The sequence below is a fragment of the Dunckerocampus dactyliophorus genome, chromosome 6 (genome assembly GCF_027744805.1).
Source record: "Dunckerocampus dactyliophorus isolate RoL2022-P2 chromosome 6, RoL_Ddac_1.1, whole genome shotgun sequence".
In the NCBI taxonomy this organism is placed as follows: domain Eukaryota; kingdom Metazoa; phylum Chordata; class Actinopteri; order Syngnathiformes; family Syngnathidae; genus Dunckerocampus; species Dunckerocampus dactyliophorus.
In genome coordinates this window covers 26,977,085-27,003,372 of record NC_072824.1, presented here as the reverse complement: position 1 = coordinate 27,003,372, position 26,288 = coordinate 26,977,085, and the positions used below count along the sequence as shown (strand labels likewise).

Genomic DNA, 26,288 nt, shown 5'->3' with positions numbered 1-26,288 from the left:
AATATTTTAATAGTTAGAGCATAGAAAACCTGTTTGACTTTTTAAATATGATTGTTACCATTATTAGAGCCCTGTAGACATGAAATAACACCCCTATAGTCACCTTTACACTCCTGTTATTCTTTATTTACAACACATTGCTCGACTGTAATGCGCAGGCTATGGGATCACTGCAGGGATGCAAGAAACAGCCGCCGCAAGCATAACAAGCTACCGAGCTAAGTAGTTAGCCTCTCCAATTTAATTATTATAAGTTTGAAGGAAAAACGCGCTTTTTTAATTTTGTTTTGCCCATCATCTACAGTCCTTACGTGAGACAAGAACACACGTCTTTCTCTTCTCTGTGTGTTCTAATGATGTAAAAGAGAGGCAGCAAAGGATGCATGTAATGGGACGCACCTCCTCTGACTATAAAGCCTCCTGAAGAAAACCTCCTCCGCTACATTTACATAATGTGACCTGCATATTAACCAAATTACAGCGACATTGTTATTATTATTGTTATTAACATTGGTACGCCCAAGAAGTACTTTCTTGGCATAGCAACACACCGCACCGGCTACTAGCCGGCTAGCGACTAGCTTCACCACACATTCACTCACAATGCATCAGGCCGCTGCTGAAAGGTAACGCTACATATTGGAGCTGCCGCCACTGCTGCTGTGTTATTGTTTTTGAGTTTGGAAAAGTTAATGTGAGGTGTAGGCGACCAAAGTACGGCAAAACACTGTAAGTATTACACGTTATCATGAATGTACCTGTTACGACATGGTCACAGCATGGATATAAACCCATAAAACCTTCCGAGAGGTTTTGGAGGTGTTTTAATAGCATGTTTTTGAGACAGAATAGGTGTGTCCCCTTATGTGTATTAATGGGCTGCCTCTTTTTACCTGTTTTTATATCTTTAGAAAGCACAGAAAAGAGAAAGACGTGTGTTCATGTTCGTGTGCGGGTCCACTGTATTTGGTCCCTCCTCATTTGCTACGTAGCCTCGATGGCGATGGTTGAGGTGTGTCTTAAGTTTTTTGAGGTTCCTGCCTGATGTTCCTGCCACTCCTTGGGTCCACTGCCTTTACAATTGTATGGCAGCTAAGTATAGACTGTACACTTCATAAAGGTTTCAAGATGATGTTTGCATGCGTCATCGAGAACAAACTCACGGTAAAACTCCAAACTTGCTCATGCTGCGTTTGAAATCGTCCTTGAACTTGACAAACTTCCCCATATATTCCTCTTGTTCTACTGAGTGCAGCAGAGGGGTGTCGACGAAAGCTGGACACAGCACATTGATTCGCACGCCGTAGTCGCTCTGAGAGGACGCGTCCTGCAAAACATGACAGTGACCTCCCACCCCACAAAACACTCAAGTATACATTTTGGTTTGACACCGCTTGTTATGTTGTGTGTTGTGTTGTGTCTTACAGCCATAACCCTTGTGAAGCCAATTACGCCATGTTTTGTAGCTGTGTAGACCGGCTGGTGAGGAGAGTGCAGGAAGGCTGGATTGGAAAGAATCAGAGAAGGCAACATCATGTGAATCCCAGCTTCATTATAATGAGGTAAGCATCAAACTGTACGCAATGCAATATACAGGACAGTAATCCCTCGCCACTTTGCGCTTCAAATCCCGCGGCTTCCCTCTAGCGCTCTTTTTCAAAAATATATTCATTCATAAATCTTGCTGTTTTGTGGGTTAGTTTCTCCGGGTACTCCGGTTTCCTCCCACATTCCAAAAAACACGCAATGTTATGTTAACTGGAGACTCTAAATCAGGGGTCACCAACGTTTTTCCTTGTGAGAGCTACTTTTACAAAATGAAAATGGCCAAGAGCTACTCATTTTTGTAACATTTATTTTCAGAGCTTATTTTAAACCCAAACAAAGCGAATATGCTTGTTTTACCAGAACATCAACAAAATGCTGGTGTCCACAACTCACGTTTTGTATTTCAGAATGCATTTCTTTCTACTGTTCTTTCATTATTAACTGAAAACCTGAATGAAAAGCAGGCTTGCGGGCATCTCATGTGGTCATGGGGGGCTACCTGGTGCCCGCGGGCACCACGTTGGTGACCCCTGCTCTAAATTGTCCGAAGGTATAAATGTGAGAGTGATTGGTTGTTTGTCTGTATGTGCCCTGCGATTGGTTAGGCAACCTGTCCAGGGTGTACCCCGCCTCTCGCCCACAAGTCAGCTGGGATAGGCTCCAGCATACCCCCATGACCCTAATGAAGATAAGCGTCATAGAAAAAGGATGAAAGCTGTTTTGTGGTTTAGTTAAAAAATGCATAATTAAGCATATTTTACAATTTTTTTACCTAAATGAAGCATTTTCAATGGCTAAATTAAGTAAAACACAAATTAAAAACACAAGGCATTCAGAAAATGCATTCAAAAATCTGATAAGTAAAATTCTACCCTTGTCACTTGGTGTCGGTAATGTTTCTGTAATGTTTGGTGAGACACACACTACCAGACTTGATCACCGCAACAACAGGCTTTTTTTGCAGATTTGAATGAGCTCACAACAGGCACAATGATCCCTAACATGGGCTACCGTTGCGGCCGTAACCCACGTCAAGCTAAAACTCAACTCCACCCCCGACTCAGCACATTTACAGCAACACACACACAAGCTTGAGTGTTATTTATGTCTTAAAAGGCTTATTTTTTCTAAATATGTCTAATATATTGGGTAATAGGAGTGTAAAGGTGACTATAGGGGTCTTATTCCACGCCTAGAGGGCTCTAATAATGCTAAGAAAAGTTATTTAGAAGGTCGTGAACAGGTTTTACATGCTCTGACTACAACAATTTTCCATTTGTAAATAACAAGTCCTACTTTGCGGAAATCATGGACAATTCTGGAACCAATGAACCATGATAAACGAGGGATTACTGTATATGGAATAACAGATATATATTTACATAAATGTCTATGTTTATTATTTTGTTATGTCTATGTTATTATTTAGTTATTTTTTCCATACCAAAGCTGTTCTTTCTGACAATTTGCGCTGTCATTATCTGTGAGGCGCAGTGAGGGGAAGGCAGGTGAGGCTCTTGTTATTTTGAAAAATAAATAACTAATAATAATAACATAAAATTAATATGAATATTTGTGCAGTGATCTGAGTATTTCTGTAATATTCCAATCATTTTAAAGATTTCTTAATAATCGCTGAATTTGCACACTTCCCAGTGGGATACACAGCGGAACCCACAGTCCCTCGCAAACCGGGTTGCATCGCGCATGCCCGTTTGTTTTGGTTAATTTGGTCAATGTTTCAAGATTACGCCGTGATTTTCTGCAGCCTGCGTAATCTCTTTATTGTAAGTGTGTGATGTAATGATTGTTGCTGATGGGACAATAAACTGCAAAGAAAAGTCCTAAGGTGACACACACTCACACTCTGCCACGCCTAGAAGGGGTGCATGTGTAATTCCAACTCTTAGTTGCCAACACCCATATAGTGTTCACAATGTTAGTCCCTCCACCCCTCATTGTCACAAAAGACAAATGATTAACATGCCCTTTCGTAACTCCAGGTAAAGGTGATCATAAAAACCAACACACCTGGAGGTGTATATGAAGTATATGAGGAAGTATATGAGGCAGCCTACCCTGACGCACAGTAGTTTAAGCATAAAGAAACACTGGAACAAGGTATGTTTTCAGTCAAGTTGTTTGTTTTTTTATTTTCTTTTGCAGTGTTCAGTATGCCTTTTGTAAGCACGTTCTCCTGCCGGGGTACAAATCCCTGTGGTGGGAAGAACGACGAGCTGCGATTGCAGCACTCCTATTGAAAGGACGAGTGGACCGCCTTCTCTTCCTTTTCTGTCGCAGCAGCAAATAAATACAAAACAATTCCTCTTCTTCAAGAAGTAGATGCGCAAGTGACACCATGTTGGAAGTCAAGTGAACAATGGCAAACTTCTTCCGCTCTAGTTTAGTACCATGGCAGACGTGTGTTTTCGATACCCTGCCCCCTGTAGGTTGGGAGCAGACGCCGCACGGAGTGTAAAGTCACACACGCTTTCTTGAGCGGAAAGTATAACCCCGCCTTAACCGCGATACAAACGGGTATTGTATTATTTTGGCCCAAAATACATTTTCTGGAGCAATATCAGAAGTAAAGTCATGTGTTCCTTAAGAAGGACTATTAGGGCCACATTAACAAAAAAAAATATCTGAGAATAAATCATAATTTTGAGGATAAAGTCGTACGTTTACGAGAAACAAAGTTGTAAATTTACAAGAATAAACTCAGAAATTTACGAGAATAAAGTTGTAAATTTACGAGGAAAAAAGTCATAAATGTACGAGAAAAAGAGTCGTAAAATTAGGAGGATAAAGTCGTAAATTTAGGACAAAAGGGTCCTAAATTTAAGTGAATAAAGTCGTAAATTTACGAGAACAGAGTCGTAAATATACGAGAAAAAAAGTCATAATATTATGAGAATAAAGTTGTAAATTTACGGGAATAAACAACAGACAACAGTTACATAAGTCGCCCTTTTCATAGCTGTCTCAGGCAATGCCTGTATCATAAAGTTCAGAGTTCTTTCTTTATTCTCGTAATATTGCGAGTTTTTTCTCCTAAATTTACGACTTTATTCTCGTAAATTTACAACTTTATTCTCAAACTGTCAGATTATTTTTTTCTCAATGTGGCCCTAATACTCAGTCGTAACAGTTATTGCCTGAGACAGCTATGAAGAGGGGAGATTTATGTGACCTTTGGCTTTGGGCATGTGAAGGGGGCGGGGTAAGGAAGGCGGAAGTGAGAAGGGCTAATCTCATGCTAATCTGTTTGTGCTCAACTGCTCTGTTTTGCTGCCACGTTATAAATAAAATCTTGCCTGAAGCAAGAGGGAAGTTTCCTTCCTTCCTGAAGAGCTATGCTATTTTTCTTCTGACACGTATGACACAAAATATTACGACTTCTCGTAAATATATGACTTTATTCCCATAAATTTACAACTTTATTCTCATAATATTATGACTTTTTTTCTCATATATGTACGACTTTGTTCTCGTAAATTTCCGACTTTATTTTCCTAAATTTAGGACCCTTTTGTCCTAAATTTCTGACTTTCTTTCCTTCCTAAAGAGCTATGCTCTATTTTCCCTCTGACACGTATGACACAAAATATTACGACTTTATTCTTGTAAATTTACGACTTTTTTCTCGTAAATTTCTGACCTTTTTTTTGTAAATTTCTGACTTTATTCTTGTAAATTTACAACTTGTTTCTCGTAAATTTGCTACTTTATTCTCAAAATCTCAGGTTTTTTTTTCAATGCGGCCCTAATACTCGTAGCTTCTTTTTTTGAAGATGAGGCTATTACAAGATAAAGTGTGATTTTTTTTTTTGGTACAAGCAAAAGCACGCCCATTAAGATGCTGATTTAGTTGCAATCTGCTGTTTTGCCATTGTCGTCTTGTTAAAGGTCATACTTGAAGCCAGCATGATGGCGCTTGGAGCACATCTGCTTCACAGCTGCTCCAGCTTGATGCTACGCCATGCTTGGTTTACATCTTCACTAAGTAATGGTCTGATGGAGTTGACTGAGGAAAGGGAGGCAAATGGGGTCATAAGTAAAGTGGGCCACATGTAACTTTCATAGACCGAATACTGTAAGTCAGCTTCTCTGAGAAGACCTCCGTTACTGCTTATTCTTCTGCATGGATCCCACAGATCTCACGCATTTGACAATTTAGATTTAATCCTCTTCCATTTGATCAAGATTCTTAGATTAAGGCAGCAGGTAAGGCCATGACTAAGACCGTTCAGGACGACAGATACAAGGACACAAGATAAGGAATGATACTACATTGTTATAGGTAACAGGACTTAGAAAATGGGTCAGTGCTTGTATTACAAGGCTTTGCGTTCCACTTTACAGGAATGGGAACGAGCAAGATGTTCATATCTGCTCATCATCAAAATGTGTATTTGTTCTCACTTGAGCTGCAACAGTTAATCAACTATTTTGGTAATTGAGTAATAGTTTTTTTTTTGTAGTAAAAATGTAAGTATCCTCTGATTTGAGCCTCTCAAACGTGAATATTTTTTCATTTCCTTTGTCATCCATGTTTTCACACACATCCGCTTTGTCTTTGGAAAACAGTGATTGACATGTTTGCCTCTTTTCTGCGATCTTGCAGACCAAACCACAAACTGTTTGTGTTTGGGTTGTCATCACCGATTACACGATTCAAGAAAATAACTAACACGAAGAAACTAAGATAATTGTTGGTTGCAGCACTCGTTCTCACAGATGCAGGTCAATGGGGTGTGTGGGCGACCTTCACAGCATACACATGCATTGTTTGTATTAGAGCAGTGTTTCCCAACCTCTATTAAGACAAGGCACATATTTGACATGGAAGAAATCTACCACCAAGCAATAATGTTGGATGAATGGCAACAGGTAGACAGACACACAGGTTCCACCTCCACTGTGCTGTGTGGAAAACATCTCAGGTGGGATTTCCCTGTCAGGCCAGTAATGTTGGAAGGTTACATTTCTTTTCTCATCAGAGAATAAAATGTTGTTCCACCTTTCAATATTCCCTGTTTGGTGCACTTGTGCAAATTCCAAATGGGCAACTTTGTGGTGTTGAAGGAGACGAGGCCTTTGAGTTTGAGTTTTCTTCTTCTGTCGCAGATGCCGTCTGATGGTTATCGGACTAAACTCTGCACCAGTAGCAACCTTCATTGGGCCGAGGATTGTCCCGTATCCCGTGACAATCAACTGGGCCCTCCGGCTCAGGGCTGTTGACATTTTCTGGGTCTACCACTTGACCTTTTTGTTCCATAATTCTCAGGATGTTTTAAGAAGTTTCAAATGAATGTCTTACTGCGTCCAACCTCAGCAGGCATGGCGCACTGCGAGAAGCCTCGCTTAGAGGTAGATTCTTTATTGATCTCCAAAAGAAATTCACACAGGATGCAGCTCAACAATCCAATTGCGTTCAAAGAGAGAAAGCTTTTTTGCCTTAGTCATCAAGAGATCATGACAGTGTGAATCAACCGGTCTTGAAATTTTGATCGGTAGTATTTACATTGCTGCCGAAGATAAATGAACAAAGATACACTATTTGTACTAAATATGTAATCATTTTTGGATGAATGAAGTGCAACTGAACAACATCCGATGAGCCCTCATGGCACACCAATGTGCCGCAACACAGTGGTTGGGAATCACTGCATTAGTGTGTGTAACTGTTACCTGCCATGGATGATACATTGATGATAGTACCACCCTCTTTGCCGTGCTCTTTACTCATGTGTTCCAAAGCCAAGTAGGTCCCATTTATTACCGATGTCTGTAAAGAAGGACAATTTTGTCATGTTGACATTTCTCACAACAGACACAAGCAGGGAATGAAATGTTGACGTGAACACCCTGCTGATAAGGGGTTTGAAAGTCCATTTTAGGAGGACTGTGGTTGCCTGGCAGACATGGAAGCATATAGTACAATGGATCCCTGCATATTTGCAATTCAGCATCAAATTTTTTTTTAAATTTTGTTAAAACCCACCATTTTGCACATAAAATCTCCATTATTAGGCAGTTTATTGGTAAAAAGACCATCCATCTCATTAGTCCTACACTGTTAAAGCTTGAGAAGTTTATAACCTGCAAGGCATGCTGTGAAGCCCACAGGAACGCTTCTCCAATGGAAGTTACCCAGCATACCTTGCAGATTCTAAACTACTCAAGCTTTAACAGTGTAGGGCAAATGAGATGTATATATACTGTAGGAAATAGCATTGTTTTGCATGTATATTAGTGTGTAAGTGTTTATTTCAATACCTGAATCGTCTGTGTGGTGCAGTTACATAGTGTGTACCACATGCTATTTTTCGTCGCAACACGGGTGAGGGAGGCATTTAGTTGGATGACCTCTTGTGTGTTTTGTGGTGTGTGAGTATACAGCGGTGTGGAAAAGTGTTTGCCCCCTTCCTGATGTCTTATTTTTTTGCATGTTTGTCACATTCAATGTTTCAGATCATAAACCAAATGCAATATTAGTCAATGATCACAAAATGCAGTTTTTAAATGAAACTTATTATTATTAAGGGAGAAAAAAAATCCCAACCTACATGGCACTGTGTGAAAAAGTGATTGTCCCCTAAACCTAATAACTGGTTGGGCCACCCTTAGCAGCAACAACTACAATCAAGTGTTTGTGGTTACTTGTAATTAGTCTCTTACAGCGCTGTGGAGGAATTTTGGCCCACTCATCTTTGCAGAATTGTTGTAATTCAGCCACATTGGAGGGTTTTCCGGCTTGAACCGCCTTTTTAAGGTCATGCCAAAGCATCTCAATAGGATTCAGATCAGGACTTTGACTAGGCCACTCCAAAGTCTTCATTTTGTTTTTCTTCAGCCATTCAGAGGTGGACTTGCTGGTGTGTTTTGGATCATTGTCCTGCTGCAGAACCCAAGTTGGTTTCAGCCTGAGGTCACAAACAGATGGCCGGACAGTCTCCTTCAGGATTTTTTGGTAGGTTCCATTTATCGCATCAAGTCTGCCACGTCCTGGAGCAGCAAAACATCCCCAGACGGTCACACTACGACCACCATATTTCACTGTTGGTACTGTATGATGTTCTTTTTCTGAAATGCGGCATTACTTTTACGTCATATGTAATGGGATACACACCTTCCACAAAGTTCAACCTTTGTCTCGTCAGACCACAGAGTATTTTCCCAAAGGTCTTGAGGCTCATCAAGATGTTTTCTGGCAAAATTGAGACGAGCCTTAATGTTCATATTTTGTTCAGTGGTGGTTTTCGTCTTGGAACTCAGCCTTGCAGGCCGTTTTTGCCCAGTGTCTTTCTTATGGTGGGGCCATGAACACTGACCTTAACTGAGGCAAGTGAGGCTTGCAGTTTTTTGGAAGTTCTTGTGGGGTGTTTTGTGACCTCTTGGTTGGCCGGCCACTCCTGGTAAGGTTCACCGCTGTTCCATGTTTTTGCCAATTGTGGATAATGGCTCTCACTGTAGTTTGCTGGAGTCCCAAAGCTTTAGGAATGGCTTATAACCTTTTCACACAGGGCCATGTACGTTTGTATTTATTTTGTATTTATTTTCTCCCTTAATAATAACAAAAAATCATTTCAAAACTGCATTTTGTGTTCAGTTGTGTTGTCATTGACTAATATTTAAATTTGTTTGATGATCTGAAACATTTAAGTGTGACAAACACGCACAAAAATAAGAAATCAGGAAGAGGGCAAATAACTTTTTCTCACCACTGCACTTGATTTAACAGGAACACTAACACAGAACCCACAAAACATAAAAGTATGTTTTGTATGTTAGGTATCCATAATAATAATACTGGGCTCGTTCTTGAGGCTCACCTCCTACCTCTGAAGAACTGCATACAGACTGAAGCCAATAATCAGAACAGCTTTCTCAACATGTGTAAATCTACATCTTCCCATCTAGACCAGGAGTCAGCAGGGAAACGTTCCAGCTCACCCGTGACCATAAAGAGGTCAAGGGTTATAGAGAACTGATTTTAGTTGTAGATGGATAGCAAATAATTGAAATTAATATTAATAACCTTGTTTTAATGTTTTCCTCAGTATGGTAATAAGATAAAAAAACGAAAGGTGTTTCTGTAAAAATAAAAAATGCAGTTGTGTTGTGATATTTTGGACTTGTATTTGTGCCGATCCAGGGAAAATGGAAAGGATATTACATCTATAAGTATATCAAGAATGGAGCATCTATGGAGAGCAACAAATAGCTTAGAAAGTCATGATGAATATACAGTAGAAACAGAAGAGCATTCCTTTAATCATGTGAGTTCACATGTCAATTCAGAATAGACTAAGTCTGGCTATAATTTCCTCCCAGCACGCACTAGGAAAACAAGATAGAACATCAGATAGAGCCTCTAGAAAACCAGCACAGATTATGTCTGCTGATGAGGAATTTCCTCCTCAACGCACAAAGATGGGAAAGATGTTGTTGTCAAGTGCAAAGGAAAATGAAGAACATGCAATTAATGCATATACTGTACTTGGTTAGTGCAATTGTGTTGTTGGTCTCCTCCTCTTTTGTCACAAGTAAGCAGCATAAAATGCATCTAAATCTCATCGCCAGGTTGGAATCATGTTCAAAGTGGCTTTTGTGGATGAAGAATGATAGGATCTACCCATGTGTGTAGAAAAAACTTCCTATCCAACCTATTGCATTACAGTTTTCAGTCTTCATTTGTTTCAAAAGGCCGGGTGAAAACCCGAAACAAATGAAAACCCAAGCAATTTTTCCCATTGGAAATAATGTATTTTCAATAAATCCGTTCCAGACACTCAAAATATTAAAAAGAATATTTTCATAGAGAATAATTACATGCATTTACATGCAGAAAGCAATGTGAAGTAAGTGACAAATCAAATGGATAGATGAAGTACAGTTCCATGCTTAGAGTGCAACGTCAGGAAGTAGTGAATTAAGAGTCTTCAAGTGCATGCTAAAATCATGTTTTGAAGTGTTATGCAGCAATGATCTGACAAATCTTAAATAGTTTTATTGTGGCTGGACCTGTCAGCTCTAACAATCCGCTTCGTCACAGCTTGAAGATTTATTGGTGCACGCAATGCTTGTTGCTTGCGGGGCGAGGCGTGCTGGCTTTGGGGACTGAGCTCAGGAAACTGGCGGGGTGTGTACCTGTGGAGGGTTGAGGTGTACGGGTGTGTTCAATGGTCTTCTCTGGTTGGATAGTTTCGAACATGGCTTCAGGTTCTGGTGCTCTTTGTTCAGTTAGTTCTGCAGCAGGTTCTTCAGGGTGTGCAACTGTTTCGGGAAGTGGCAGTTCTGTTGGAGAGGGTTCAGCAGCTGGAGTGGCAATGGAGGACTTTGGCAGGTTGACGACTGTGGTAAATCTGGTTCTGAGGGTGGTGGTTCATACCAATGATACGGCAGTAAATAATCAGAATAGTCATCGAATTGAGACAGTGCACAATTCTCATTGAGTAGACTGACTGATATGGCATTCACGTTCTTTTCAGAAAGCATTGGTTTGACTGCAACATCAGGTAGAAACCCACAGGGCAGAAAACGGCTCTATGTCGTGTGCGTAGGGTTTTGGCTTTCTTCTCGGGAAACTGAAGACTGGAAGTATTCCCGCTCTCAGCACTACATAGACATCTGATTATCATTTGTCTGCAAGCTTTTGTTTTCTTCTTAGCCTTACATTTCACAATCATTCTATTTGTGACTGTCTCGTTCAAATGGAACTGGACAAATGGAACGTTTGTCAAATCCTTCGTTATTCTCCATTACTTTTGCTGCATTTTCAATTGCGATTTTGTAACTCTTTTCCAAGTTTGACTTGAGGTCCTTGACGTACTCTGAGTGACTCACTGATTTTCGTTAACTGGCAGACCAAATACCAAATCAATCGAAGGTTGAGTTTGGCGACCGAACACGAGCTTGGTTAACGTTTGACAAATTTCAAATGTCAATGACAAAACTGTCAGGCAAGCTGTTGGCCTCGACTGAAAGTGACTCGTCAAGAGCAGCGGTAGGTGGTCGGTCAGCCCAGCTGTAAATGAGCTGGCAGTCACAGATCACCTCATCAATGTGCTGATTGATGGAAATGGTGGAAGGACAATCCAGGTGTTTCTGTGCAAATTTCTAGATTCCCTCCTTCTCTTTCTGGGAGACTGATCGTTGGTGAGCTTGGCAGAGGTGAGAAGATACGTGAGTGGGTTGCTATCAGTGACAACAGCGAAGTGGGCTCCACGGAGGTAGTTTTGGAACTTTCAATTACGTAACCACCCACTTTAGAGCCAAATCCAACTTGTGGGCTGGATACATCAACATTTCCGATTTCCGAAGTATAACATATCATTGTGCAGCACACACATTTTGCTGCATCCAAAACGTACTCGGTGGCTTGCTCTGCTAGTGGCGGCCGTAAATTATGCAGTCATGAACAGCTCTAACTATGAAAATGTTTATGAATATTGAATCCTACTTAGGGGAAATTTACTTATCGCGATTGTGTCTAGAACCAATTAACCGAGGGATGACTGTATATACGCACACACACACACACACACACATATATATACAGTATATATATTAGGGGAGTATCAATACACAAACTTCATGGTTCGGTTCGGTTCAATACGTTTGTGTTACGGGTCGATACTTTTTCGATACAAAAAATAAATGACCTTGCCTTTTAAAATTGTAATTTTATAGAAATTGCCAACATTTTTCTCATTTTTCAATATTTTCAGCATGGTATGAATGTGGGATGCGGAGCTCAGTGTCTCTGTGCTTAACAATGCAACCGAAGCCAGAGTTGTCGATCGCTGACACACTGAGTTTTCAGCACAGAGCGCTGTAAGAAGTTGATAAAATAATTATAAAACTGCGTATTGTTCGATTCCGGGGTCACGTTTTGGTACACGTGTGTATTGAACGGTTCAATACAGATACACATATTGTTGCACCCCTAATATATATACATATATATGTATATATACATACACACACACACACACACACACATATCTATACACACATACAGTACATATACTGCATTTCATTTAGTCAACAGTAACATATTTGTCTACAGGGCCACAATGAAATGGAAAATTGAGAGTCACACAGCGTCTGAAGCTCTTTTTTTTTTAACTTTATTCTGACTTGAACACATCAACAGCAAGCGCTCAGTCCCAGCATATCCAACTTGCACACCGTCGCTGCGTCCTCTCCACACCTGCGCAACCCTTCCTCACTCCCCACCAGTCTCACACGAGGTGATTTCACGGATATTAAACTCCGAACATCAACACAAAACACAAGCAGGTGGTTCCATTATGTAATGATATGGGAAACTCTCAACAACACACCCCAGATATTTCATGCAATAATGACTTTCCCTGGTAAATAATTACATTTATGAAGGAGTAATTCCCTGACTAATACAATGACTTATTTGAAAAAGTAACTAATTATGATAACTAATGACTTTTTTAAACGTTTTAAGTTCACACATTGATGATGTGCCTGTTGCCATGGAAGGAAGGCCAACATCAGGGGCTTGTATTTTTGAAGTGTTTTGGTCAAGGGCACTTTGTCATGACCTGCAGAGGGTATTGGGTTTGAATCAGCACCTTCAGCTGAGAGATAACCACTGTAAGAATTCCTCTCATTTCCTCTGTAAACACTGGTGATGTACAAGTGAAAACGATCTGGATCGGAAAATGATAGCACCCATATTTTGTTGTACCGCACTGCAGTCCATAGACTGGTTGAGAAAGAATCTCCATCCATCCATCCATTTTCTATGCCGCTTCTCCTCATTAGGGTCGCAGGGGTATGCTGGAGCCTATCTCAGCTGACTTCGGGTGGGGTACACCCTGGACTGGTCGCCAGCCAATCACAGGGCACATATAGACAAACAACCATTCACACTACATTCATACCTATGGGCAATTTAGAGTCACCAATTAACCTAACATGCATGTTTTTGGAATGTGGGAGGAAACCGGAGTACCCGGAGAAAACCCACGCACGCACGGGGAGAACATGAAAACTCCACACATAAATGCCCAAAGAATCCCCATCTTTGACAAATAAAACGGTATGGCTGTTTGGACTATGTTTAGATTGTAGTCCTCCAAAGCAAATTGCACAAATATTGACATCAAGCCTACAATAATCTTGTCATCTCACCAGGTTCACTTGTATGGTCTTCTCCCAGTTCTTTTCATTGTTGATCCCAGCATTGTTGATGACAATGTCCAGACGACCAAACCGGTCCACTGTGCTCTGGAAGGCATCTAAACCATAGAAACCAAAAGCTACCAGTGAATATAATATTTCATACAGTAGATAACACTTTTATCAACAATAGAATGCACTGCAGGGTAGAAGACCCAAATTACAAATGTGGTACCTTCCTGAGACCTAAACGTTCTTATTTACTGTGTATGTCATGTATGGCATTGACTTGTATTAAACTGGGGGAAATCTGCCGATTTCTGCAAAAAAGCACGGTATTGGCCGATTCTTGCTTTATAACGCCCATCAGCTCCGCCGATCAGCTCCGCCCCCATTGCAGCATCCAGCCTATAGTGACCCGTCTCCCACCCACTTTTCCTTTATAAAGCCAAAAGCAAGCATGGCTGCCATGTGGGACTCCCCTGGCGTTGTGAGAGTGATATAAGTTTTGCCTCGTGCAAAACATGCCACAAAAAATGTCTTGCCAGGGTGGTTAGGGTTAGGGTTAGTTTGCATTTCGGGGGCAGGGTGTGGTGAGTTTTCGAAGCTCGGGATGTGATCATCGGTCGGTCTAGCTAAAAGTGTGCGTAGCAGTAAGAGGTCTAAGGCAGACCGAAAACTGGTTGGATCCGTCAGACTCAATGTCTGGCCGTCGTCACCCAGGTTTGGGTGCTGTCTCCTCTCGTATCAAAATTCTCCTTAAAGAAGGCGCCTGATCGTCTAAGTTTCACCAGTGATTTTGAAAAAGTAAGTCAAATATGTTTTGTCTAAATTTCATGGTTCCCCTTTCATACCATTAACCCCCACGACCACACGAGGTGCCTGCAAGACTGCTTTTCATTTAATTTTCCAGTAAATAATGTGAGAACACTAGAAAGAAATACATTCTGAAATATTAAATAAGAGTTGTGAATGCCAGCATTTTGTTAAGTTTCTGGTAAAACAAGCATATTCGGTTTGTTTGGGTTGAAATGACATATGGTACAAAAATGAGTAACTCTTGGCTATTTTCATTTTGTAAAAGTAGCTCTCACACGAAAAACCATCGGTGACCCCTGATATAGCCAATAGTGAATTTAAAAATGTACACTTAATCTATGTGATCGGTATCAGTATCGGTCGATTTCACCCATGGATAATTGATATCAATATCTGCACCATAAAACCCTGTTCGGAGCATGCCTAATTCAAACTATATTAAATATATTATTACATCGCCTGCTTCTGAGCAGGTTGTCTACATATTTTACAGTCAAACATAATATTCTCATTGATATTATGAATAAATGAATGAATTATGGACAGTTGATTATTCAAAAAGATATAGCTAAGATTTACAGAAGTGTGTCATGCTCTCCGACGATGAGCCACCATCATGTTGTTTATCTCCACATGCGAACAGACAGCTCAGGTTACATCAACTACTGATGAAACTTGACGTGGTAAAACCTGCATCTGTCAATGCTGGCTGCATTCCACACTTAGACATCCCACAGTTACAAACAAACACACCTGACTTCAACAGACACATCTGTTCTGCACACACACTGATCGACAAACTCTCATTGGACGCAGTAACTGTACCACATTTAGAAACAACACCAAACAGCATTCCATGGTTGTTAACCTACAGAGATGTACTTTTGTTACACAGTGAAACCCCCATTCCTCTGAGCCGCTGTCTCATTCACTCCCATTTCATTGTATGCTCAATCTGCAGTTAGTGCCAATGTCGAACCTGCAGTGAAATGCAGGGAAACAAGCAGCCATGTGACTTCATACAAGACCAGACAAGCTTCCTGTTAACTGAACCCTGATTGTAGCTTGTCAGTGAGATACACAAGTGACCAGATTGTCATAGCTTGTCTGCGGCGGCCTCTCTCGCAGAAAACTTTCAGCAAATGACTCCACCCAGGAAAACTTTTCTAAAGCTTGCCACAAATGTCCTGTAGGTTGGAGGCTCACAAGGAAGTTTGAAGTGACTTTCAAACTTGTGTGAATTTGCTGCTGTGTTGTGAATCAGCGTGTCCTTACACTATTATACTATACAGTTGTACGTTTTTGTATTATTCTATATTACTGTAATTTTACCCTATTGCTGCTGGCCGGAATGTTGCTGTTTCACTACAGCGACAAATAAAGTCTCTTACGTACACTGTTTGCTCAAATCCTAAGAGCAGTTATTATGTCCTTCCACACATGGTGTGTGTCTTACCTCGCAGTGAGTCTCCATTGGACACATCACACTGAATAAAGGTGCTGCGGCCTTCTCCAAACTCAGCGTCCAGCTGTGTCCTGCACTCTTCACCACAGATCTTGTTCAGGTCCACCACAGCCACCTTAAGGACACAATAGCTTTTAGGTTCACTGAAAAAATCAGGGAGGGTTAACAATGCATACTGGACTCCTAAAGTGTCACATTACGTTTTTAACCAACACTACCCCAAATTCCCAGAGAAGGATAAAATGAAAAAATCGTATTCATTTTACAAGCTAGAACAGTCCCAAATAATATTTCCTTAATCATTGATACACGATGTCATGAATCTGAGCAGTCGGGAGAAGCCAACGAAGGGCAAAACAAGTTGTACAGCAAATGAAAGTCACTTCAGTTGTGCAAGAGTTCATACTCAGTTTGTTGAAAAGAAGCAGCAAAACAGGACAGGACTGACCTTTGCTGAGCTTTGCAGGAGGGACTGGACCACAGCTCTCCCAATGCCCTGAGCACCCCCAGTCACCAGAGCCACCTTCCCATTGAGAGACATGCTCCAAGACACTTTGCCTCCTTTCGGTCGACCACACTTACTTTGACTCGTCTTTACACCACTCACCTATCTGACACCTTCTCTTTCTCGTCACACATTCAGAGGCTCGCTCACTCTTCTGTGTGTTTTGGTTGGGTTGTCCTTCTCCTCCTCCCGTCCCTCCCCCCTCTTACATTGGCTCCCTCTCTCACTCTGCTTGTCAGTCTGTCACAATATTCCGTGTGTGAGAGAACACGTCATGTAGGCTAAGTAAACTGTTGGACAACAATTACAGTTTTAATCCAACAGTTGTACCTGCCCTCCTATCTCCTCCTATTTCCTTGTCTCCTCCCTCTTTCTCTGCACTTTCACTCCTCTTACTTTGGTTTCTTCCACACATTCACAGTCCTAATGGACGGCAGAGTGTATATAAGAATCTGTGATTTGGCCTTTTCAGTTTTCTAGATATGCCAGAATGTTGTACGAATTCTTCCAGAATGTCCTTGGGGATCAGTGAAGTATCGACTGCATAACCTAATGCTTCGCTGTGCTTTGACTGTAGTGCTGTATAGTATGGCTCACATGCTGTTCAATGGATTGGGGGTGTAGCAGTTAACTGTAGCGTTTGCTAAACGCCTCAAGTAACAATGGCTGAGGCAGCTGCAGGATAAACGTCTCCAAATCCAACGAGGAACAGAATACCCGCAGTGTTAGTTTAGTGAAAAGTTAGGCCAATCTGATCCAGTATCTCTATCGGGTTCTGATACGAGCGTAATTCATGGATCGGAGTTGTCCGATACCACCTGTAGAGATATTGGATCCGTTAACCATGTCTGCGCTTTAATGCTAGCTGGCTGCAAAATGTACTGCAACACACTGTAGCTAGCGCGGCTCCAGAACGCAGAGCCACTCTTCTAAGTTACAGTACTAACACTTGCCTCGACAGCAAATAAAGTACGTCTCACCTATTTCCCCGTGTCAATTTTAGGAGAAATTAGACAATTTTAAGAGCGATTTCAAGAAACAATACAAGCATTTCCAAGTACAAGGAAGAAGAGTCCTGATATGTTGAATCACTACTGCACTTACTATTAACTCTTCATTCTTTGCGAGTACACTGGGTCCCCAACTTACAAATATCCGATTTGCGAACATTCGGAGATACGAACGCAAGCTGACTGGTCTATATTTTCATGTATTTTGCCTTGTAGTAACTCCATATTTATACCGCTACATGCTTGACCAGTAGAGGGCACTGTGACACTGGTAATGGGACCAACAGGAGAGGAAGATGAGAGAGAGTGGAAGGCTAAATTGTAGTTGTATGATACAACCCAGCAGAGCTGGTAAATAAAGTTTTAAAGGGTTACTAGGCCTGCTTATTCTACACCACCCACAGGTTTAGAAGAGTCTAACGACGACGACGATTTGTCCTTTTTTCAATAACTCCTCTTCCTCCTCCTCCACCACTACCCCCAACGACGTATGCTCGGCCACTCCTCTTCAAAGGTAAATAACATTTATCATTACGTATTATTATATCATTTTTATTATTATTGTTTTTTTCATTAATTATCCTCGTTTAATATTACTACTCATATTTACATACATACGCATATATGTGTATATGTATACACGTACATGTAGTACCTTTTGTTCGACTTGCGAACAAATTGATCTGCGAACAGTCGTCTGGAACCAATTGTGTTCGTAAGTTGGGGACCGAGTGTACAGTGTCTGTACTCACCCAGCTAAACAAGTATGTTTCTGTCAGCCATTAACCCTTTCAAATGCCTCTATTATCATTTATATGCCAAACAATATATTCTGGTATATGGAGTTATCACAAGACGCTGCAATCTACATCGCAGTATGGATTTTAAATATTTGACACTTTCTTGTTCAAAGGATTTCCTGTTTCTATGCATTCTTACATATTATACTTTCCTGTAGTGAGTTTATTATTTATAATGATAACATTAAAGCAAATAAAGCTCTGGTATCGGAATAGTATTGGTATCAGCAGCTATCCAAATGATCCAGATCCAGATGTTGGGATTGGATTGGAAGTGGAGAAAATGTGGATGGATGCATCCCTAAATGTAGTGCAGTCATCATTCGCTCTGTTGCAGTTCGAACATCAGGACTTCACTAATTTGCGTTTTTTAAAAATAGATTAATTCATAAATGACTGCTGTTTCATGGTTGAAATAAAAAATATACATATTTAAGCAAATTGTACGTATTCGTGGCATAAATTCAGCATTTTTAAGCATTTTCACCCATAAAAATGGCTAAACGAAAGAAAAAAATAGAAGGCACTCAAATCAGGTCAAATCTGGCCAAATCTGATTCGCTACGTTTTGTCCATAATCGACTAACATTCAAATGTTTTTTATATTGTTTTTGTTGACAAATAAACAGATTTCATTTGCAAATGTTTCCACTTAAGAGAAACAGGCTAAAACACTCAGCTAAACAAAATAAACATGGAAGGTGTGCAACAACACCACCTTAATATATTTAGTGACATTGAAAAAAGATGAACAACACCAGAAGGCGGCCGTTCATATCAGAAAAGTGCACATAGAATAGAAACAACATGGAAAAAACAACAACTCATTTCTTGCCTTCAAATCCACAGTGGGGATGTACATTGAAGTTGGTGTAACAACCTCGTTTTCAATGATATTCAATGATGATCCGATGATGTTGGTGGTTGTTGTGTCACACAGGGCCATGCAGGTTTGGTATTTCTCCCTTAATAATAAAAAGTTTCCAAAAAATAACCCCTCAATTTTATGTTCAGTTGTGTTGTCATTGACTAATATTTCAATTTGCTTGAAGTAGATAATATGCTATCCAGAATACAGTTTAAGGTGATATATGAGGGATGTCCTTGTCATTTGTCCTTCCTCGGTGTAGCAACGCTGTGTCATGACAATGAATTTGAATCTAATCAAAGATTCATGGTATATGGCAGCAAGGCGTTAACAGGAGATTCTTGAAGCCTTGTAAAGCGTGATGTGGTTCCTCAGTGGATTGGACTTGTTAGTCCAGCTCATCCTGTTGCTCAGTTGGGCTGCGTTTGGAAGCCAAGTCATTGTCTTGAACTTTCTGAGCCATTTTGGCAGTAAGTCAGGTGCATGATTGCGCAAAGTGACTTCAGGAATTACTCCATGAGGAGTTTCACTTGAGCTGCATCCCCACAATGTTTCCTGACGTCTCAGGGTCAGTGAAACTAAGGACTCCCAAGTTACCACCAGCCAAGTCGTACTCCCACCAGACACATGCATGCCGTACGTTTGGTAACTCTCTTGTAGAAATGTAAAGCTGAAGAAGTTGGAATAAATAGCTTTTGTTCTAGGGGCACGGTTCTGATAACTCCTAGCTTGAGTTCTAGGGGGTTATCAGAACACTCGAGGACAGAGCAGAGAAGATCCCCACCACCGACAACAGAAGAACAGACACACAACAGGAAGGCTCTTATCAACTGTGAATGTCTGTGAATATAATCATTGACTACAAATATACTATATAACCTGTGTGAAGACAAAGTCAAGTTTTATTCATAAAAAGCGCCACAAAGCCAGACTTTTAACACATTTGAACCATCAATACAAAAACAAAACAGTGCCAAAGTTTACGGTAGAAATGACAGGGTGAGACATTTCACATACTGTGCAGTGGAATGACAAACATCTCAACTGAGAGAATACTATAAACAGTGGTTCTCTATTATTTTATGTCATTGTACAGTCGTCCCTCGTTATATCACGGTTCCAATATCACTCCATCACTATGTTGCGGGTTTTAATTAATAAATGATCGCTGTTTCATGGTTGACTGTGGCCTATTATGAATTACAAATATTGAAAGGCAAGTTATACAGTATGTAGTATTGTGGTCACTAGGCATCAGTAATGCTATGAGACATGACGTTAGATTACGTTAGAGATTGGCTACTGAGCCAGCAGAGCCGAGCCGACATGCCACGGCTGAGACGGACATGTCATGGCTCAGATCAAACAAAAACAAGGTTCTCCTCTCATTCTGTGTGGAAGTGGTAGGTTTTTGGCTTCTTTGTCCTTCTCCCCCACTCCGTGTGAAACACTTTCTTAAATTTAGAAATAAGTAAATTGGAAAGGCTAACTAGTTAGCTCGGTAGCTTGCTATGCTGGCGGCGGCCGTCTGTTATGTCCCTGCAGTGATCCTGTAGCCTGCTCAATGTGACGTAAACAAAGAACAATAGGAGTGTAAAAGTGACTATTGGAGTGTTGTTTCATGTCTACAGGGATCTAATAACGTTAAAACCCTTTTTTAGAAAGTCATAAACAGGTTTTCTATGCTGTAACTACGAAAATATTCTGTTTATAGGTATGGCAGGGGTTGGGAAAAACTGCTGAGAGCCAGTGATAACATGCATACTTTTTGTATTAGTGAAACGGGAAAAACATGCATGAAACTCTGCCCTTATTGACACAGCTTTGTCTTGCTGTTTGCATATAGCGCAATAAGGCTATAGCATGCTTTGTTTTGGCTTAGCCTTTTTCATGCAGGCTCAACAAGCACAACTTTGGCATCTTCAGCAGAAAAACCATGTGAATAGACCCAAGCACATATACATTCATGCAAGAGTCTGTCTTTTTGTGCTACTTCCATAGTACATGTATTATAACTGAAACATAAGAAGTGAAAGTTATATTGTCATACTACAGTCGTCCCTCACTATATCGCTGTTCGATTATCGCAATTTTAAAAAAGTTTTGTGGTTGACTATGTATTATTAGTGAAACGTGTAACTACGAAGACATTACGTTGATTAATATTGAATCCATCCTACGCAGAAATTCAAATGGCGGTCGACTCTGGAACCAATTAAAAGCACTAAATGAGGGATTACAGTATTTAAAAGTTGCCGGCCCACGTGTGGACCACCATGTTAAATATGTTCACCTTCTTCCATTCAAACATGTTTTTTTTTAGCTGTATTAGATGAACTTTAAAAAAAAAAATCTGTAACGTTTCAGCTTGATGAAAAAACACAAGAAAACCAAAAAGCAGAGTCCAGAACAAACAGTTAAAAGTGCATAGAAAAGACAAGGTTAAGAGATTGCAATGTGATGTAATTACTAAATAAGTCCGTATTAAAGCGTTATCTGTTCAAGGGGACCTGTTATGCTTTTTCTCTTTTCTGACCTATAAATGTTGTTACAATGTTGTATTCTCGTGTTAAATGATGCCAATGCATCAGATAATGAGGTTTGCGCTTTTGGAAGTGAGACCTGAAAGTTTTGGATGGCTCTGCGCGCTGTGTTTTACAGGGTTTTTTTTAACACCAAGTTCCACTGACATCAATGCAACCCGGACTTCCTTATATGGGCATGGCCAGTTACACACTGTAGGCCTTCCCTCGCCCTGCTCTGTTTCGCTCTGTTGTCAAAGATTTCACCGTGTTAGCACGTTGAGCAGTGGCTCCCAGGAAATGTTTGTTTGGCTGTGAGGGAAAGCTAATTTTATTTAGCTTTCCTAAAGAGGCAAGCAGGCAGAAGTGGTTGGAGTTGCTGATCCCCGGCACTTGACACGGGACCCTTTTGTGAACATGGGGCCAATACAAAGCTTGACTATCTGCCAAACTGTTGCTAAAGTCCAAGGCTTTTCAAATTTTGCTTGATTTATCACAGCAAGTCTTCCACGTCCTGAATCAGCAAAACAGCCCCAGACCATCACACTACCACCACCATATTCTACCGTTGGTATGGTGTTCTTTTTCTGAAATGCGGCGTTACTTTTACGCCATACGTAATGGGACACACCCCTTCTAAATAGTTTTTGTCACATCAGACCACATAGAATTTTCTCAAAGGTCTTAGGGATCATCAAGATGTTTTCTGGCAAAATTGAAACGAGCCTTAATGTTCTTTTTGTTCAGCAGTGGTTTCTGTCTTGGAACTCTGCCATGCAGGCCGTTTTTGCCCAGTGTCTTTCTAATGGTGGAGTCATGAACACTGACCTTAACTGAGGCAAGTGAGGTCTGCAGTTCTTTGGATGTTGTTGTGGGGTCTTTTGTGACCTCTTGGATGTCATTGGGGTCATTTTGGTTGGCCGGCCACTCCTGGGAATGTTCGTCACTGTTCCATATTTTCACCATTTGTGGATAATGGTGGTTCGCTGGGGTCCCAAAGCTCTAAAAATGGCTTTATAACCTTTTACAGACAATTAATGTCAGCACTACACAAAACTGTATTTTGTGTTCAGTTGTGTTGTTATTGACTAGTATTTAAATTTGTTGATGATCGAAAACATTTAAGTGGGACAAACATGCAAAAAAGTAAATAAAAAGAAATCAGGAAGGGGGCAAACACTTTTTCACACCACTGTATGTCATATACTGGGGGGTTATTTCCTTAGCCACTCTTGTTAAAAGACTTCGCTAGATGTAAGGGCGTTTACATCACCAACGCTATCTGCCCTAACGGCTGGACAGGACAAAAAAAGGACAAAAAAAGACTTTGCTAGCATGCGGATGTTTCTATCGTCTTTATTCACCAAGACTGATCTACTTTGTAAAAACCCACGCAATGCACAGAGCGCATGCGCAGATGCGCAACAGACGTAAACGTCATATCCAGTCATGTATAACATACACAAATAAATAAATACAAAGTACCTGAGCACTTTTTTCATCAGGTACTTAATTACTCTTACTGACGTTTGGATTATTGTGAGGACTACTTACAACTTTACTTGAGTCATATCATTGCCTACTCCACCCTCCCCATTTCTGATTGTAGAACTATAAATACGTGTTTTGTGTTAACATTTTTGAGACTTGTGGCCTAACGGTGTTAGTTAGCAAAGCATTTGAAAGTCACTCGCTGATGACATCATAGACGGGCATTGGCAAGCTGCTAACACGGACGTTCTGTGATAAAAATACATTAAGAACACAGTTGCACTCACACGGTGTATAAATAACATAATAACAAAATTTGCCATACGTTTTCAGGGCTAACTGAAAAACACGCTAACCGAGGTTTCCGCTGTATATAAAAGCAATTAAAGTCAGTCCATTCAAAATCATTGAAATACTGGACTTCGACTGATGGTGTACACAGTATGGCCGCACGGAAAATACTCGCAGTAAAGTAAAAAAAACCCAAAAACAACCAAGGACCTACGGCAAAGTCTCTGAGATGCACAGACGATGACATAGAAAACACAAAACATGACAGGCATTACTTCCACTTGAGCGCTGCCTTATAGTGTGTTGTCAGATGGGAAATAATTATGGTACCAGAATCTTAAAATTAGCGTTTTTGTGAGGAAAATGATCACACATACCATTTGACATTGCTCGGGACCAGCTACTACAGCAAAACATGACCACAGACCGCGTATTGTTTTGCTTATAATGCAGTTTTAACTATAAATAAACCAACAGCATTGTTGGAGAAAAGCTGCCACTGGCAGAACAGCGCCCCCACCTGTGTGGTGTGCAGAATATCAGTCATATTTAATCACGTATGAAGGTCCTATATCATAAATATGTTGAGACCAAGTGAGACAATGCACACTGTCAGGCGCAGTGCATGATGTATCCTGTTTGTGTTTGCTAACAGCCATGTACTGAAGAGGTGGAATTCGACTACATGATGGGATTTTTGGAGTTATAGCTCATCCATCATACAGGGGGTGAAATTTTCATACGAATACGATGCATTATCATTCGTCTGGCGACGCTGCTGCCCGATGTCAGGTTTCAGCTGCGGAGCAAATGTAAGTGAAGTCAGTGCAACGAAAAACAATAACGATAATAATAATGAACACATGGAGGCACTTCATTAGAACTGGGCTGTAATGTAAGAAAAGCCTCAGATAGCAAAACACTATCACACTACTGGATCCTACTGAATCGGAACTAAATCAATGACACTAATTCATGGCTAGTTTGTATCTTAGTGAGAAATGTTTGGTTTAGGTTGGCAATGTGAAGAAGTCCTGGGTCACAGGTCATAGGGTCGAGGAAGAGAAGAAAGGAGTCAACGGGTCCTGATGTGAGTCGCAGTACAAACGTGTTTGTGTGTGTGTGCACTCTTTATGTACACAATGTACAATACTCTTTCTTTCTCTATGACTTATGTACATCCTCATGGCGAAGGATTTTATAAAGAACCCAGTAGAATATATTGAAAAAGAGGAAGGCCAGGGGGAAACCAGCCCTTGATATTGTGTCAATCTTTTTGGCTCGGTCAATAAATAACTTTCTCATTTCCTCAATGCTTTTGCCTCCTCCAACGGAAGCAACTCCCAGGGGATTTTGAGCCATGTTTGCTGCGGCTCCCGAAGCGTTCAATACGTTGACGGTGTTGTTAATGCTGGCCTTGGAGTCCTTGCTGTTGCTGGGAGTGGAGGTTACAGCAGCTGTAGAGGTCAGCCCGGTCTCTTGTACTTCCCCTTCCTGTTGGACACACCAGGGGGATCTTATTAGATTGTTTTCATATCGCACATTTCCAAATTAGCCGAGCTAAAAGGGACTGTTTGCACCTGGCTCAAGATTCTATTTTGACCAACCAGATAATATAAGAACGCAACCGGCTAGCATGTTACCAATAGTGGTTTAAAGCAGGGGGGTCCAAAGTGCGGCCCGGGGGGGCCATTTTATCGGCCCGCAGCACAGTCTAAAAATGTAATTTAACAAGGAAACTTAAAAAAAAAAAACAACAACAACGGCAAAAATTGGAAAAATCAATCAAACGTCAAAATATGAAAAGAAAAGTTGTAATCTAGCAAGGAAAAAAAGGCATACTTTCAAGTAATAGTATGAGGGAAAATGTCATTTTAGTAGCACGAAGTCAAAGTATTAAAGATTTTTTTCAAAAACAATGAATAAAGTAAAGTAAAGTAAAGTGTGAGAATAAAGTAAAGTAATTTTTGGGTGCAAATTTATAACATAGGAATAAAGTCAAAATATTAGGAGAAGAAAGGTGAAATATTCCGAAAATTATCCCCAAAAAAAAACAACAGCAGAATTTTTACCAGAGTAAAGTCAAAATATTAAGAGAAAAAAATATACAGAGCAGTTGCAATTTTATAAGAATAAACTGTTAAAATGAGGAAAAATATCATTTAAGTAACAATGTTCATTTTGGGTACAGAAGACGAGGACTTTGATGGATTTGTGGATGAGGATTGATTAAAAAAATAACGTGAGTACATTGTTAAATACTTGAATAAAGTACAACCGAACTCACTGTTTACATTGTTAAATACTTCAATACAGTACAATGGAACTCAGTTTTGCCCCGGTTGCCTTTTTAAAAACATACGCTAGCATGCATGCTACTGTATGTTTTAAGCTAGCGGATGTTTTATCAGGCCTGCGCCCAACAACACGGTGCGCCTAATGTATGTGTTCAATACAGAAGTAGCACCTGTAACTGAAACTGCGCCTTTTAATACGGTGTGCCTTATGGTCGCGAAAATACGGTATGTTACGGTATGATACAGTATGATACGGTATGATACAGTATGATACAGTATGATACGACAGAAAATACATACAGTGGAACCTTGTTTTGGTTTTTTCAAAAGTTATTTTCTTTGTTCATAATGAAAAGTACTGCAACCCAGAGCGGCTCTGGTAACGGCAGACGTCTGTCTTCCCTCATTAGGTGCTGTGCTGGTTGGCGGAGCCTGCCGTGATCACGTCCACGTGGAATGCTGCCCTCGCAGCTCCAGAAGCTTCGGGGCAGGGAGGCTCAACTA

General features: G+C 40.6%; 2 protein-coding genes and 1 long non-coding RNA gene across 7 annotated transcripts in view; 1 reads left to right on the top strand and 2 right to left on the bottom strand.

Annotated features, from left to right (window-relative positions):
* hpgd (15-hydroxyprostaglandin dehydrogenase) overlaps positions 1-16,771 on the bottom strand; it is a 19,189-nt gene extending 2,418 nt beyond the window's left edge. Inside the window, exons 1-6 of one of the 2 annotated variants that reach the window (XR_008570726.1) lie at positions 16,449-16,771; positions 15,992-16,115; positions 13,729-13,835; positions 7,243-7,339; positions 1,426-1,502; positions 1,164-1,347 (exon numbers count right to left, since the gene is read on the bottom strand). Coding sequence is in view for 1 of the 2 variants with exons in the window: in XM_054779666.1 (XP_054635641.1) it covers positions 1,164-1,327; positions 1,426-1,502; positions 7,243-7,339; positions 13,729-13,835; positions 15,992-16,115; positions 16,449-16,541 (662 nt within the window). In the remaining variant the exon portion in view is untranslated. The remainder of the gene's footprint in view (positions 1-1,163; positions 1,348-1,425; positions 1,503-7,242; positions 7,340-13,728; positions 13,836-15,991; positions 16,116-16,448) is intronic. The other variant, XM_054779666.1, reaches the window with a different exon arrangement.
* Positions 916-26,288, top strand: LOC129182966 (uncharacterized). Its single transcript, XR_008570730.1, has 3 exons — positions 916-1,562; positions 3,552-3,669; positions 26,195-26,288. It is a non-coding gene; the product is annotated as an uncharacterized LOC129182966 (long non-coding RNA).
* The window catches only part of glra3 (glycine receptor, alpha 3), a 34,836-nt gene continuing 31,593 nt past the window's right edge, over positions 23,046-26,288 (bottom strand). For all 4 annotated transcript variants that reach the window (XM_054779662.1, XM_054779663.1, XM_054779665.1 and 1 more), the window contains one exon: positions 23,046-24,981. In XM_054779662.1, the coding sequence (XP_054635637.1) occupies positions 24,652-24,981 (330 nt within the window). In that variant the 3' untranslated portion in view covers positions 23,046-24,651. The remainder of the gene's footprint in view (positions 24,982-26,288) is intronic.